At 51.1% G+C, this 16,921-nt stretch overlaps 1 protein-coding gene across 7 annotated transcripts in view; it reads right to left on the bottom strand.

Moving 5' to 3' along the window:
- The window catches only part of AXIN1 (axin 1), a 57,161-nt gene that overhangs the window by 19,981 nt on the left and 20,259 nt on the right, over positions 1-16,921 (bottom strand). For all 7 annotated transcript variants that reach the window (XR_011424427.1, XR_011424428.1, XM_070231287.1 and 4 more), the window contains exon 3: positions 933-1,073. Coding sequence is in view for 5 of the 7 variants with exons in the window: in XM_070231287.1 (XP_070087388.1) it covers positions 933-1,073 (141 nt within the window). In the remaining 2 variants the exon portion in view is untranslated. The remainder of the gene's footprint in view (positions 1-932; positions 1,074-16,921) is intronic.

Genomic DNA, 16,921 nt, shown 5'->3' with positions numbered 1-16,921 from the left:
CCAAAGCCCCGGCCTGAGGCCCCGGCCTTGACCAGAAACTTCCCATCAGGGGTGGTCAGATGCAAATGGCGTACGGAACGAAAGCTGGGCAAGTCTGACATTCCTGGCGGCCCAGTCAAGCCCCCAAATGACCTCAAGGGCTGGATGGGCAATGCCCTGACATAACAAGAGAGTGCTGCACACCTTCAAACTCCTAAAGCCACCTGCTGACGCAAAGGAGGTGTCAGAAAACAAGCACTTTCCCTCAAAGAGAGGGCTTCCCTGGAGAGGATGATGAAAGAGTGAGGTCCGCTGTCCCCACCAAGGGACACAGAGGCTCAATGTGGTCACCAAGGCCTCTCGGACACAGCCCCAGCGGCTGTCCCTGAGTCATGCGCGCACCAGAGCCCGCACAGAACCAGCTGCGCCGACTTCCCCTCTTGCTCCTGCCTCCGTCCCCCAACACTGAGCAGACGACAGTGACCGCTGACCTGATATGACAGTTTCTGGATTAAAAAAACTGACAAGTCCAGAACAGCATCAACAAGAGATGTGCTCACACAGCAACGCGGCCTTCCAAGGACAGGGCTGGTGTCACCACCACCCGGGCAGGCAGTCACCCCACTTGGTCGCCTACCTTTAAAGGGAACCCCTAGACTATGCAGCAAAGCACTCCAGCCCCAGCAGCTCTGGACTCTGCATCACCCCCTGGTCTTCCCCTTTCAAAAGCTCCAGCAGCCTTGGCCTCAGAGAGAAGCAACTAATGCAAAACGCAGTTCTCGTGCGCAAGGATTTTCAACGACTCTTCCTGCAATGCAGTTTGTCCACAACCGATGCGCTACCATCAAGCTGGGGGAGGACAGTGAAACACCGTCCATGAAGACAAAGCCCAGCTAGGCCTGGCACGGGCTGCTGTGCTCCGAGGGGCTGCACTGCCCAGGCGGGGCACTTACACGCTGCTGTCGGTGAGGGACAGGCTGTCGGCATCGCTGGACAGGCTCTGCTGCTCGCTGTCGTTGGCGCTGGTGGCTGGGGCGAGGGCGTAGCCGGAGTTGACATAGTAGGGGTTGACAGGCTCCCGCCAGGATCCATACCTGAGAACAAGGAGGGCACGTTAGCAGCGGCTCCACAAGGCCCTCTCGCATTAACCCACATTTTCAGAGTCATCTGGATAGATATCCTAATATATGAACTACAAATGCAAACGATTCACAAAAAACGCAGAGCACAAAGGGCTGGCGTCTCCACCTTGCTTCCTGCCTCACTGCTCTTCCCAGAGGGGCTGGTTAAGACCGGAAGATGCCCAGGGCATTTAGGGAGACAAGCAAGTGAGCACACAGGTCATCATTTGGGTTTGGTTTTCACGCATATAACTAGAAACGGGACCCAGCTGTTCTGCTCTTTCTTCTCCTAAAGAGCCTTGCATGCAGACTTATTTGCTCAAGAGGAAACCGCCCCCCTGGGTGTCGCCAGCAGCAGCAGCATTGACATTGGTGCTGGTTCTCACAAGAACCTGATGACACAGCATGTCACAACCCCGTCACAGAGCCAACCAGGACTCTTGTGCACCAGTCTGAGAAGCGCCACCAGATGGAACGTGGGGGAAGTGTGGGCTTAACAGAGGCTGTCACACTGCCCTCTAGTCACTTCCTACCAGGAGCAGTGACCATCCCTGGGTGGATTCACTGCCACCTGTTGTCACGTGATTAGCTATAGTGTGCATTTCCCTGGTTAATGTCAGGCTGGTGGTTTTAGTGTCACTTAAGTTTCTTTTTCCTTATCTGTTCATACCTTTTGTCCATTTTCTACTGGGCTGTTTGGAAGCTTCTTAGTGATTTACAGAAGTCTTTAAACACTCTTACCATCAACCTCTGGTTAATACGCAAAAACATCTTCTCCCTAAATGTCACTCTTCTTTTTCAACTTTGTTTATGTTGATTTTAGTCACACACAAGTTTTTTATTTCTACGAAATCAGATTTACCAATCTTTTTCTTCATAGATTTTTTTTGTATCTTTCATTCCAAGACTATAAATACATCCTTCTATTTTTCTTCAAATGGTTCAGTAGTTTTTTTAATTCAGATCTTGACCTGAGATGCGTGTGTAAGGTCTACCTCACTCCCTCGCATTGAGGTGGAGAGCCAGCTATTAGCGCTACCTACTGAACAATCCCTCTTGTTCTGAATAGTTTTAAACCTGCTCTTCCTCATATCCTAACTCCCCTCACATACACATCCAGTCTGGGCTCTGCGCTGTTCCGCTGATCCGCGCATCAGCTCTACCCACCCCTCGCTGCCGTCCGCAGTGTCTCCTCCCCTTCCCAAAGACTGTCCCTGGAGAACAACATCTGTCACATCTCCATAGCTCACAGAGAACGTGGGCAATGACCAAGAGGTCCCCTGAAGGCCATGAGGTGATGGGGCCCAGCAAGCCTGTGCAGGTGGCTTGGGTACCTGCTGAATGCTCAGCGATTTGCACCCTCGGCCACAGTCATGGCCCTCAGAGCTCCAGGCTCACTTCTGACTAGGGCGTTGCTGCTAACAGTCCCCGGGCCCTTGCCATATTCGTGAGTGACAGCCTGCCGTGAGTGACTGACGCCAGGGACCTGGAGGAGTCACCTCGTCCCTCAGACTTCAGTGCCCTCAATGCAGAAAGAGGGGAAACCAGATAGTTTCTAAGGCAACAGAACCCCTTGTGGACACTCATCGCCTACTGAACAGAACCTTCTGGAAACCCTAATTAGTGCTGTGCACACTCAGGAAAAGGCATTTTGACAAGACGGCAGGACCAGGCGCCTCAGTATCTTGGACATCCATCACATAGGACGTGGTAGCTGGGCTGGGCCAGGCACTGTGGCTGGAAGAGAGGCCCTAGGGAGCTGGGCCACCTCCCCCAGGGGTCTCGGCCTCTGCATTTCTGGATGGAGCGGCACCTGAGGCCACAAACATGAAAACAGTGCCAGCCACGATGCCCCTCTTATTCCAGCCCTCGAGGCCACCGCAGTGGATGGTGACACAGCCACATAACTAACCCGCTAGCTCAGAAAGCAGGTGCTCATCGTCCCCACTCCACAGACGGGGAATGAGGCTCAGAGGGGTTAGTCATTGTCCAACACCACACACAGTCTTTCTCATTCCCTACTACAGCCTAAGGGCATCCCTGCAGGCCACTGCCACATTCCAGCCACAGGAGGGCAGTGAGAGGGCTGCGAAGGCTCTGAGGACTGCGCCCGTCCAAAGGCTTACAGGAGGGAGGGGACATCTTCAGAGACTTGGACATCCGTCCGGGCTCCTGTGTTTGTGTATGCTTCCTTGTCTGGATAATGCCGGACAGGGAGCAGACAAGACGATGCCCACCTGCAACATCACACTCTGCTTTAAGCATCATAAACCATTATTTTTAAAGGACACTGCTATTCCTCTGGTGCTGAAAAAAATACAACCACACATATTGTCACCATAATGACCACTGCACGGTATTCAGATCACAGGCTAAGTGCTATACTACTTTTCCGTTTCTCTGCTACATTTAAGGAATATTAAACTTTGGCAACTTTCTATAAACATCTATTTGGTGAAACAAAAAAAAAGAGAATTCAAATTAAAGAGAAAAAATTTTTCTCAGCACAGAAGCCCGAGCCCACACTGCAGCTGACGAGCATGGGGGTCTGTGCTCTGTACCCCGCACACCCACACGCACCCACCTTCACCCTCCTCCAGTGTGGCGAGAACCACGTCCAGCAGGAACAAGCTTTCAGCTTTGATGCGTCTGAAACGGTCTGCCTTCCTGCCCTGACAGGTCCCAGGTGTGTCTTTCACATGTATAGAAAATCCATCTTTAAGGCAATAAGCAGGAAAAACATGGATTCTGAATTTTCTATAGCCCCCAGGACAGAGCAAACCTCACTATGTACCTGAGCTCCAAGTTTAGACAAAGGGAAGAGAGAAGAAACAGCTGTCACCTGTTTATTGTGCTAACAGGAAAGCTGGCTCCTGGGACAGAGACCACGAGTGCCCATCTCCTGCAGTGGAAACAGACACCGCAGGGCCTTCGCTGTAGACAGACATGACAGAAAGTCTGGCCAATGATGTGTGAGAGGAAATGTCATGTGGGGGACTCCAGGACCAGACCCTACAAGACAGCCGGGAACCGGGGGCGGGAGGGAGTGTGTCCAGGCATGCATGTGCATGTGTGTGCTCATGCACGTGTGTGCTTGTGTGCAGATACACACACCCACACAGAGACAGGCACAGAGGACACGGCAAACTTCCCAGCTGGTGCCTCTAAGGAAACTCCCAATTTTTCTGTAGCTTCCATGTTCTCAGAACAAAACCTCGATGGGACCCACACGAACAGGCCTCCACGCGGCCGTTCTCTCTGTTGCTATCTTCCATCTTTGCACATTTAACCTTTCTATAGTCTTCTATTTTGTGTCTTTTGTAAGCAGCCAGCCTTTTCAAAATCCACTTCGACAATTTTCCCCTTAATCAGATCATTTGGTCCCTCTGCATTTGATGTGACTACTGAGAGGGTGCATCCACCAGCCTATCATCTGGTCCCTCTGCATTTGGTGTGACCACTGAGAGGGTGGGTCCACCAGCCTATCATCTGCTTTCTGTTGGTGACATCTCTTCTGTTTTCTTTTGCTCTTCCGGAATGTTTTTTTATTTTCCATCTCCTCCCACTAATAAAGTAACCCTTTTACTCTTCTTTCAGTGGTTCTCGTAAAGATTATAACAGTACCCTTGATGTATCAAAGTCCAGTTAGCCCATTTTACCTCCTCCCAGGCAAGACAAGGTCAGAATTAACTCCATCACCTCCTCACACAGTGCTGTGCGGTCTGCGTCTGTATTTGAATTCTATGCATGCTTACACCCCACAAGACATCACTGCATTGTTTTACCCCAACGGCAGTCACCTAGAGTCACCCACACATCTGCCCTTTCCTTTCTGTATCGAGGAGTTTCCACTTCGGAGCATTTTCTTTCTGCCTGAAGAAAGTCCTGAAATATCCCCTGTACCAAGCGGCTGCTGGTGACTTTCTCAGTTTGTCGATCTGAAGCTGTCTCTGTTTCCCCTTCATTCTTCAAGGGTATTGTCACTGGGTTGGAGTTCTAGGTTGGTAGTTATTTTCAACTTCTAGGGAACCTTTGAGCATTCTGGTGGAAATGGAAAATGGTGCAGCCATTATGGAACACAATATGGCAAAAAAATTAAAACAGAATTACCTTATGATCTGACAACTCCACCCCTTGGTACACACTCAGAAGAACTGAAAGCACGGTCAGAAAGACACTAGTACACCCAGGCCCTTGGAAATGCCACTCTTGTCACTGACTTCTCCACCTTCCGCTCCTTGGAAGGTGACAAGGTGCCAGCCCCGCCCACCTGCCCTACTGTGGCCACTGGCGCCAGGGTCTCGGGCTGTGACAGCTCCTCCTCCCACCCCAGCGCTCAAGGCCAAGGAGCCACATCAACTCCTTCCTGTAGCTCACAGAGGCTCTGCTCCCTCGCCGAACCCTGACACGCCACAGACCAACGGAAGCAGGCCGCCTGGCACTGAGATAATACCAATAATCCAAAAGTCAAACATAGGTTCCCTCCACTGTCCAGCCATGGCCTTTCGAGTCACTGTCTTCTTCCCAGGCAGGGACCATAACTCCACTGATCGTCACATATCTTCAGTCTCCTCTAAACTGGGCGGCTCCTCAGTCTTCATCCGTCCCAGCCGTGATTTTCTCAAGAGTCCAGGGCAGTCATGCTGCAGAACGTCCCTCTGTCCTCGGGGCCAAGGTCGTGTGGGGCGTTTTCGGCAGGAATGCACGGAAGTGACGCTGCCCCCCATCAAGAAGAACGCCATGCTGGGTGGTCCCATCGCTGGTGGCAAACCAAGTGCCTGCCCAGTTTCCACCCTAAATTTATTACTTTTCTTCCTAATTAGCAGGTAATTTATGGGGAGCTACTTTGAGATTATACACAAATTCTGTTAATACCCAGTAATTTCTGACTTCACCATCTGAGCTGCATTTACTAGGTGGCATTCTACTGTAAGGACGACTTTCCCTCCGCCTACATTTATTTACATGTGGACTCCTGGATTCGGATTTTATCCAGAGGATTATAATCCATTCCTTTCATTTCTGCTCATACCCAAGCATCGCCCCATCGGTCTGTGAACACTCAAGGAGGCAAGACAATGTGAGAAAAAAAGAGAGCAAGAAAGCCATGGGAGCCTGCAGCAGGCAGCTGGGCGGGTCTGGAGAGACCTGGCAAGCCGATGGCTGGCTCTCCACGAGGGATGGCCTGTTCTCTCAGACCAGCTCCTGCCCGAGCCTAGAGTCCACAGCTGACCTCAGTTAAGGGACTGGCCTCAGCCACGTTCCCACTGTCGGACCCTGCCCATGTCCAGGGAAAGGGTTCTGGCACCAGAAAGGCAAGGGACTGCCACTGGGAAGACAGATGCATGGACACCACTGCCGCTGGCTACCAGAAATGTAAACCTAGGGGTGCAGCTGGGGGCACATGGCCTTCGGCACCTCAGGGACAAGGGGGAACAGGCATAAACTGCACAAGAGGATTGAACATTGTGCTCAATAAAGAGCCCAGGTGCACAGCCAGCCCATGGGGGCCCAGCCCATGGGCAGCTGAACCCAACTCGCCCAGGACCCTCGCACTAACGGCCTCCGGGTCAGAAGGTGGTTCTTGATCGCAGGATGGTCAGCACAAGGACATGGCCACCTCACCGAGCACTCCAGTCACATCAAGTGTATCTTCCTGTTTGGTCCTTCCCGAGCCTCCTGAGGCAGAGGGTGGAGGCGTGACGCACGCACCTGGCAGAGGCTGGAAACAGGCACGGGAGATGAGCAGTGATTGGAGGGACACTCAGGCACAAGGCACCACTTAGCAGACGGTTGTCTGGTGCAGTCTACAGGGACCACGTGGCCGGTGGTGACGAGCAGCTTCCAGACTGACTCGTCAACAGTACCGGTCAGGCTTTATGGGTAAACAGAAGCTCGACAAAAACAATTGGAAATAATGTCATTAGAAGCTCACAGCATGAGATCACAGAGTCACAAACTGCACATTAGCTTGTGAGATGTACAGATAAACTCACCTGATAGCTATTCTGACGAGACGAGTAATTTACACTAGAAACAGTGACCATCCGTGCTATTCACTTCATCTCCACAGAACCACCAAGGGGCAGGGGGATCCGCTGAGCCCAGACGCTGCCAGGGTGGCCATTAGCCTGACCCAGGGAGCCAGCAGACGGGGCAGGCGAGAACAGCCAGTGCCCATTACCAAGCAGTCTCCTGCCAACACCAGCACCTTCCCAGAGCCGGGTCCTCACTGAGGCCCAATGGACAGTGCCCGTGAGCACAAGCCCACCGGTCACAGCCCTGCGGAAGCGGACAGCTGGGCCCTGCCCAAGCCCTCAGGGAGGTGGATACTGCTCTGCCCTCCACTCCTAAAAGCCCAGATCCCTCAGATGAAGGTGCGTAAACTGCTTTTTAAAAACAGCTTCACTCAAGTGTGACATACAATACACTCACATAATCAGAGCAGACAATGCGATAAGTGCTGACGTATGTCTACACCCATGAAACCATCACCACAACCAAGACAATCACCGCAACCATCACCACAAGATTTCCTCGAGCTCCTTTGCCATTCTTCTCTCCAGTCCCCCCCACCCCCACCTCTGTCCCTAGAGGTTTCCAGAATTCTGTATAAACGGCACCACACAGGGAGTACACGCTCCCTTTTGTCTGGCTTCTTTCACCAGGCACTTTGATCCTGTGATCCACGCAGGCCACTGCCCTATCAACCAGCCCGTCGTCTCATCCCGAGTGGTCTTCTGTGGTACGGAGGCCCCGCGGCTTGTTTCTCCACTTGCCTGGCAGAGGCCGCCTGGCCTGTTCCTAGAACTGGGGGGCACACACCTCCCACAGCAACAGCTCGCGTGTGCACAGCACTTCACAGCTGGCAAAGCCCAGCACCCCACCCCCGACTTTACAACGGGAAGGAGTGTGAGTCTAGACCCGAACGTGGGTGGAGGGTCCCAGACCAGAGCTCCTTTCCACCCTCAGGGAGCTGACAACTGAGTGAGAAGGTCACCACCCAAACCCAGAGACACCAGCAGCCTTGGGACAGGGCTCTGCCTGGCATCCGTGTGTCACTCACAGGCCTGACCCTCAGGAGGAGGCGGCGGGCAGCTTCCCTACAAAGAACATGCCCCGAGAGCTCCGCCTTCTCACACACGGCGGCCTCCAAAGCACACGGAAACGATGGACACGAAGGTGCCAGAATGTGCAGGATGACACTCCTCTCTGCACAGAGTGGAGGCGCTGACCGCGGTGAGACGTGCTTTGGTTTCTTTGAGCAGCAGCAACAATTTAACTGCGTGTTGCTCGTGTTCACACACACATACTATTACTTAAAGAACAAATAACTTACCTCTCCATCCAAAGGTCAAAAAGTTTACACTAAAAACTGTGAGACAAATAAAACCACTATCTAAAAAAATCTTTATTTCACTTCCTCCACGAGAAACCAGGAATTTGGCATCTATGCAAACGCTCAGCCAAAGTTAACAGCCCCCTCCACAGAGTCCCCCACACGCCCCCACTCTTACAACCATGGTGAGCTCTACTTAGATGACAGACACTCGGGGTCACCGCGGGGGCAGGAACAGACACGTCAGACTGAACGGACAGCCTTCCACTCACACAGCGACCACAGGGCACCTGCCGCTCCGACAATGCTCAGCGATGGATCGGGATGGGGGGGAGAGGCTGAGGGCATGAGTCACCTGCCGGCACTGGGTGGGAGCTTCCTGCTCAGCCACCATGTCGGTCACCTCGTGCTTTCTCACTCCTGCAGGCCTTTTCTTTATTTTTATTACATAGCTGGCGCACCCTACCCACCGCCGCAAATGAACTCTGAATTGCACAACACATCAAAGGCCCTTCATGGGCGAAATCAAACAGTAAGATGGGAGGACGCATGTTCTGTGGAACAGGCACGGCACAGACTGGGCCACGTGGCCGCTGAGTGGCCACTGGCACTTGCCCCCCCAGAGGCAGGCAGTGGAGGACCCTGGCTCCAGAGTGGCCCCTCACCACCACGTGCCAGCTCCTGACCGCTGCAAGTCGCATTCCTCCCCTGCAAAGAGGAAGCACAACAGCTGCTCCTTCATAAGGGTTCCAAGCGTCTGAAGGACTCGCACCCCAAAGTGCTCGCTGAGGGTCAGCATATGGCGCAGAAAGCCCTGGACATAGACCCCACTGTCCGGGCATGTGCCCCTCGCATCCAGCGGGAGGAGGACTGAGTGGTAAGAGATGCAGGTCACAGTTAAATCGCACAATTCCAACTTTCTGTGAGTGGACACAAGTGCACAAGGAACCAGATTCAAGGCTCTGGAGTCAGAACACCCGTCCCCACGGAGCCCCTGCACGCGGGACGCGGAAAGGCAGGCAGCCCCACAGGAGAGAAGGCGGGCGGGCGGGGCCCACCCGGCATCGTCTCCTCTTTGCCACAATCCTTCTATGTAGCTGTGCTACTCACACCAACAACTCCCCAAAACACCTGCTGAAGACACACACAGTGGGGGACAACAGGCGCGCCCAGAAGACGCGAGAGGGGTCCAGACAGAGCAGGGCTCTCTGGGCCGTGGGTATCAGATCAGCTGCTGCTTATCTGTATTTTCCAACTGCCCCGCACAAACGTATTCCTTATGTAGCTTTGACAATAATATGTCTCTGTACGTTATCTCTCAGGGCAGCTATGACGTGTACAGAACAATGTACGTGAAAAGCACTTTGAAAATTAAAAAGCACCCTACAGAAGCCGCTGAGGAACTTATTGGTGAGAGCTCAAACGTGGTGAGCTAAACCAGACTGGAGGCCCCGCTCCCCTCTGCTCGGCATCAACATTGCGGTGCCACTCAGCTTTGCCTGCACCGCTGGGTTCCTACACGTCAGCACAAGTCCCTCCAGACCTGGATCGATACAAACGTTTCACAGATTTTTAGGTTCGCATGCATCTGATGAAGAGGAGCTTTTTGTGGCTGTGTTTAAAAAGCGGACAAGACATGTGTTACAGAATCTGCCATCATGATTTTTAATGAATCGTTCTCATGGCAACGATGCGGGTCAGCATATTGCACCTGCATGTCGTGGCACCGGCCTTGCCTGGAGAACCCAACCCCTCACTCCAGCCTTGACCTTCAAACAGAAGCGCCAAGGAATTTACCGGTTCCAAAGAAGCGCCAACCACACTTTACAACCTCAAACAGTCACAACTGCGATAAGCATTCAGAAGGGGCAATTCCCAACACACTGCAGGCAATTCAGAGTCACTTAGCAAGATGCTATCTGTGCCTATCCCTCCGAGGGCCATCAAACGTGAGCTAGAGGACCGCAGGAGACCCGCACACGGCCTTGCTGATTTCGAGACGGCAGCCACGTGTCAGTCGCAGCCTCTCTAACACAGGTCTGAATCCATCAGTACCCGAAACGGGACACGGACACTCACAGTCGCAACCCCAAGACCTCATAAGACTCTGGTCAAGAGACCAGCTCCCAGTGTTGAAGCCACACGACCAAATCAGTGACTTCTGAAAAACATGGCTTATTAAAACTAAAAAACGTACACTTAGGAATCTAGCCAAGGTCAAAATTATGCTCTTAAACCGGAATGATTTATTCCCTTGAAGTAATTCAGAAATCACAAATGCCAAGCCTCGGGTCACCCTCTCTGCTTCACAACTTCATCAGGCAGCTCTCAAGACCTCTTCCAAGCTGACAGCCCCGATGCCCGCAGGCCCCGCGTCTCCCTGACTGAGCACCTGGAAGAAGCCTCTGGAGAAAGCGAAACCCTGAGGGAGGAAGAGGAAATCTTTAGGAACTTTGTTTTTATGAGCTATTTGATTTTTCTGCTTATGAGTTTTCTCTCACACTGTTTCAAAAGGATTTTCTTTTTAAAGGAGTTGCACTTTATCAACAATTAAGCTAACACGACCCCCTTACAGGAAAGCCTAGCTGCCCAGACCCCCGCGTGCACAGAGGATGTACAGCGACAACCGGGACGCGTGGGAACAAAGGGCCTGGGCTGCTCTCACTCGCCAGTCCGTTCGTTCACCATGGAAACGTCTCCACACAACTCCAGGTAGCACCACAAAACTTGACTTTGCAAAGCAAACGGAACTTCACAGAGCCACGGCGCAGACCCTACATGCCTTCAGCCCTGTCCCCTCCAGGGCTGGGACCACCACCAAGGCAGGCTTTCTGCCGCTGGCCTAACCCCAAGGCCACCACCGTCTCGAGTCAGCCCCAGGCCTCGTCAGGCCCTGCGCAGCACCACCAGGCCCATGCCTGTGGATGCAGAGGCCACCCTGAGGGGCACATGGCCACATGCTGGGAACCGAGGACCAACACCTGGGCACTCCAGGTGGGGGTGGGGAGGGCCCCAGCACAGGTGCGCCCATGGCCTTTGTCTTCTGTGCCCTCAGTGACAGTGTCAGTGACACGGGCTCAAAGCGTCTGAACACTTGGTCTGCTGAGGAGAGCTCATCGCTGGGCACAGCCCCCTCCTGTGCGGCCTGCACACAGCCTGACACACACAGGACACGTGGAGCGGAATCCACGTGGCAGGTGTTACCTGGCAACACTACACCTGCCAAGGCCAAGTGCGTTCCTCGTCTAGGCCGTTAGTTACATTCAACATCCTCCTCAATAATGAACTCAGGCCACTAACACACCCAGGTACCTTTGTCACAGGGGAACAGGCAAATACATTCACATGGGTAAAAGGAATGTAACTCAAAACACAAAGAAAATCCTAAAAATGTGTACGGTAACTAGGAAAGTCATTTCTAAACCTGAAAAATGAATATATGTGCAATAGATGGAGAGTTTATACTCAACATGTACCATATTCTGTGAGACTGACCTAATTTTTTAGGTCACATCCATTTCTCATAAGAAAATTCCTATTTTAAAATGTATTAAGGGGGCTGGCCTGGTGGCATAGCAGTTAAGTTTACACGCTCCGCTTCAGTGGCCTGGGGTTCACAGGTTCAGATCCTGGGCATGGATCTATACACCGATTACCAGGCCACGCTATGGCGGTGACCCACATACAAAAGAGAGGAAGACTGGCACAGACGTTAGCTCAGGGCCAATCTTGCTCAGGGAAAAAGAGAAAAGAAAAAAAACCACATGACAGAGCTATCGAATACAAGGGTTCCTCGCAATCAAGCTCTAAACAAACAGCTGATCCGTAAAACACTGCGACCTTGGACCTCTGCTTGCACACCAAACCACAGTAAGGACAACTAGAAAAAAACGCTGTGATCTGTTTAAAGGCACCAGAGAGCTAATGGAGGCAATGAGGTCTTAAGGGGCCAAAACACGAGAGAAAAAGGGAAAACAGAGGCAAGTCTAACATCTGGTCCCACTCTCCTCCCTCGAGGCCCTTGAGTGGTGAGTTAGAGGCGGAGGAGGGAGAACTTCCAGAATTCTTACGTGGGGGCTCCGAGCACACAGAGAGGCGAGCCCTGGTGCAGAGCCCACGGGCCACATCCTCCGAGAGGGGATGCGTCTGCACTCAACCAGCCTTCCCAAAGCCCGAGGCCCTGTGTCCATCAGACTGGCTCCTGCCTGGAGCACAGGGATGTGTCCCCACACTAGGGCCAGTCAGGAGCAAAAGCAGCCCTCACTAGAGAAAAACATGATCGGGACCCTCAAACTATCTCAAAACGTCTCGTATACGATGTCTAGTTATTCAATAAACAACTGCCCAGCACACCAGGAGACAAGACCAAGTGACTGAAAAAAAGAGAAAACAGACAAGAGAGACAGAATCGCAAAAAGTCCCCGTTTTGAAATAACAGGACATTAAAATATATGTGATTAATACACTCAGTAAGTTAAAAGACAAGCTGGAGAGTTTGAGCAGAGAACTGTAAATTTAAAAAAAAAACAGAATCAAATGAACACGCTGGAACTGAAAAATATGGTAAGTGAAGTTAAGAACTCACAGACAGGTCTAAGAGTAGAGCACACACAGCTAAGAGGAGCCAGTGAGCCAGCAGACAGTCTGGAAAACATCCACACTGAACAGGCAAGGACAAAGGACAGAAAGGACTGAAAACGCTTTAAAAAGAGGAAAGGTCTAAGGTACGAGTAACCGGAAGCCCAGAAGGAGGAGAGAGAGAATAAAGCAGAAGCAATATTTGAAGAGCAGGTAACTGAGAACGTCCCCAAATTCACGAAAATCATCCAGCTGCAGATTCAAAAGCTCTTCCAACCCCAAGAAAGAGAAATAAACACAACAGTAAAACTTCAGCATTTTACCAAAGACAAAGAGGAAAATCTTAACAGCAGCATCAAAAAATGACAAATTACCTTCGAATGTGCAGCCGTAAGACAGACGCTGGACTTTTGCACATAAACACTGGTGGCCAGAAGACAATGGGGGGACAGCTGGAAGGAAATGCCAACCCAGAGCTCTGTGCCCACAAGAGCACTCCTCAAAGGGGGCAGGAGAGAAAGACAGTTCCAGGCACCCAACTGAGCATTCATCACCAGCCAGTAAACACCAAAAGAAACACTAGAGAGTTCCACCCATAGAAGAAAAATGATCCCAATGGGAGCTCAGAGAAGCAGGGAGGAAGAAAAGGAAATGGAAAGGGTAGATATTTGGGTAAATCTGAATGACTACAACCTGCATAAAAATGATGACTATGTCTTGCAGAATTTAAAATACATATATAAATAAAATAAACAACTGCAAAGAGAGCACTGGGGGGTAGGTAAAGGGTAATTAGTGTTAGTTTAACTGTAAATCTTTGCATTTTCTGGCAAGTGATGAAAGAACCAACTCACATTATACCTGACTAGGTCCGGGATGCACGTTCTAATCCATAGAGCAACCACTGACAAAGCAGGACACAGGGCCGGCCGGTGGCGCAGCGGTTAAGTGCACACGTTCCACTTCAGCAGCCCGGGGTTCACCGGTTCGGATCCCGGGTGCAGACATGGCACCGCTTGGCAAGCCATGCTGTGATAGGCGTCCCACATATAAAGTAGAGGAAGATGGCCAGGACGTTAGCTCAGGGCCAGTCTTCCTCAGCAGAAAGAAGGATTGGCAGCAGATGTTAGCTCAGAAATAATCTTCCTCAAAAAAAAAAGGAGTACATAAATGTGCAACAAGCTAACAGAGGGGGAAATTTGAATAACAGAAGACATTCAATTAACCCAAAAGAAAGCCAGAGAGAGGTGGAACAAATAGAACATAAATACTAGGAGAAAGCTGTACATCCAAATGTATCGGTAGTTACAACACATATAAATCAACTAAATATGCCAATTAAAAGTAGATAATAAGGATTTTTAAAAAAATAACCATATCCAGAAAATAAGAGAAATAAGTTAAATACAGAAATATAGGGGTCGGCGTGGTGGCGCACCAGTTAAGTGTGCACATTCCACTTCAGTGGGCTAGGCGTCACCAGTTAGCATCCTGGGTGCAGACATGGCACCGCTCAGCAAGCATGCTGTGGTAGGCGTCCCACATAGAAAGCAGAGGAAGATGGGCACGGACGTTAGCTCAGGGCCAGTCTTACTCAGCAAAAAGGGGAGGGGATTGGCAGCAGATGTTAGCTCAGGGCTAATCTTCCTCAAAAAAAAAAAAATATTGGGAGACACATAAATCATGCAAATACTAATAAAAGGAAGTGGGTAGCTATACCAATATCAGACAAAGCAGATTTTAAAGCAAGAAGCATTATGAGATATAAAGAGAGAGATTTCCTAATAATAAAAAGGTCAATCCACAGAATATATATCAAGCCTAAATTTGTATGCACATAAAACTACGGACTCAAAACACATAAAGCAAAACCTGACAGAAATAAGATACAGAGAAACCCACACTCACAATCAGAGATAGCAGCCAATAAATTCAGCCTCAACATTCAACAGCAGTGGCACTCCTGAAACATTTTCCGTACACTTAATAAAAGGAATCAGAATCTCACACTTTATCTAATTTTTTTTAAAAACTACCTACTTCTTTATCAAAAGTGAGAGGGCCAAAAGTGTAAAACCAATGCAAAGGTGGCTCCTGGCTATGATCACAAGCCACAGTGTAAGCTGCAGCCTCCTTAAGAAAAGACGGGAACCCAAGATGCTGTGAACGCCACGGCTCAGAAGCACAAAGCCATCCCAGCCTGCAAGTCTTGCAAGTATTTTCTCACAGCTGGAGTCATTTCAGTTCAACACATATTTACCAAGAGCAGACCTGCAAGACACTATCTTAGGCCAAAGGCCACAAGTAAGACAAGACACGGTCCCTTCTCAAAGGGCTTTAAGTTGTTTAAAGGTAAATTTGAAAGTCATTTCCACATGCTTTTGCCATCTCCCAGACTTCCGCCACAACCTGGTCACCAGGCATCTCCACACCGCCAAGCGGGACGGCTGTCAGTCCCCCTTTCCTTCACCATTAGCAGCCTTTGCTAGCCCATCACTCCACGTTTCTTGACACGCTTTCTTCAGCTGGCTGCCAAGATGCCACACTCCACTACTTTCCTCCTCCCTCACTGGTTGGGTCTCCTCAATCTCCCTGTTGCTTCCTTCCCATCCCCACACCTCAGCACGGGAGTGTCACTCGAGTCCCCCTTTCCTCCGCCCACGTCACTCACTGCGCATCTCCACGAGGCTCTCGGCCCAAATACCATCCACGCACTGATGCCCGAGAGAGCCAAGCAGGAGCCACTCTGCCGAGCGAGCCCCCTTGCTCCCTCCCCACCAGCCCAGCGGCCTTTCTGGCCTTTGGCTCGTTCCTTGAGTGCCCTCGGTGTGAGTATCACCTTCCTCCAGGTACAGAGTTTGCACTTTCACCTTCTTCAGGTTTTGCTCCCAAGTCACCCTCTTGAATGGGACCTTCTTTGCAACTCTTGTTAAAGTCGCACGCCTCCCTCTGTCCCTCACTGTCCTTCCCCACCCCACGGTCTGCCACAGTATCTGTCACCATCTGAAACACTCTCCTTCTCACTCATTTTCCCCTGCGTCTCTCCCTGGTAAAACTTAAGCTCCCAGAGTGGAGGCGTTTTGCCTGCCTTTTTCACTCATGAATCCCCAGGTCCCAGAAGAGTATGTGGCACACTGAGGGCGCTCGATGAACGAATGAATCTGCACATGTGTCGATTCTCCTTTCACAGGGTCAGCTGAATCTGGGTCACATAGCGGAGAGAACTTCTCCTGTCTGTTCAGACACGCTCTCCTTAGACACGTGCGTGCCACTGTCCTTTAATCTCCTTTTGTTCTCCCAAATCCAAAACACTGTGATCATCTAACAGTGCATTACCAGGACAGGGATCAATCGCCCTCTCTAAGATGAACAAAATGGTCTTCGAGAAGAACCAACAAGAGGGGCGGCCCCGTGGCCGAGTGGTTAAGTTCGCACGCTCCACTGTGGCAGCCCAGGGTTTCGCTGGTTCAGATCCTGGGTGCGGACCTGGCGCCGCTCATCAAGCCACGCTGAGGCAGCATCCCACATGCCACAACTAGAAGGACTCACAACTAAAAATACACAACTATGTACCGGGGGGCTTTGGGGAGAAAAAAGAACAAAATGTTAAAAAAAAAAAGAAGAAGATCCAATAAGAAAACCAAGAGTCATATAGGAGTGAAAAACAACCCTCACAGCTACCCCAAGACTCCAAACCCTGCAGCTGTGTGTGACACAGGAAAGCCTGCCGGATGGACCCAGGGGCTCCTGAAGTTACACGTGCAGACGTAATCTTCGCTCACCAGTGACCCTGAGGCTACTAAGGGCACCCCAAAGTGAACTTTCACTGAGAAAGAAAGAACCCTTTCACGACACGGCCCCACATTGGACAAACATGCAGTGTGGACGGTGTGTCTCATGGCGC

This window comes from Equus caballus, chromosome 13, assembly GCF_041296265.1.
Source record: "Equus caballus isolate H_3958 breed thoroughbred chromosome 13, TB-T2T, whole genome shotgun sequence".
Classification (NCBI taxonomy): Eukaryota; Metazoa; Chordata; class Mammalia; order Perissodactyla; family Equidae; genus Equus; species Equus caballus.
The sequence above is the reverse complement of the archived record's forward strand: the minus strand, read 5'-3'. Positions and strand labels throughout refer to the sequence as shown.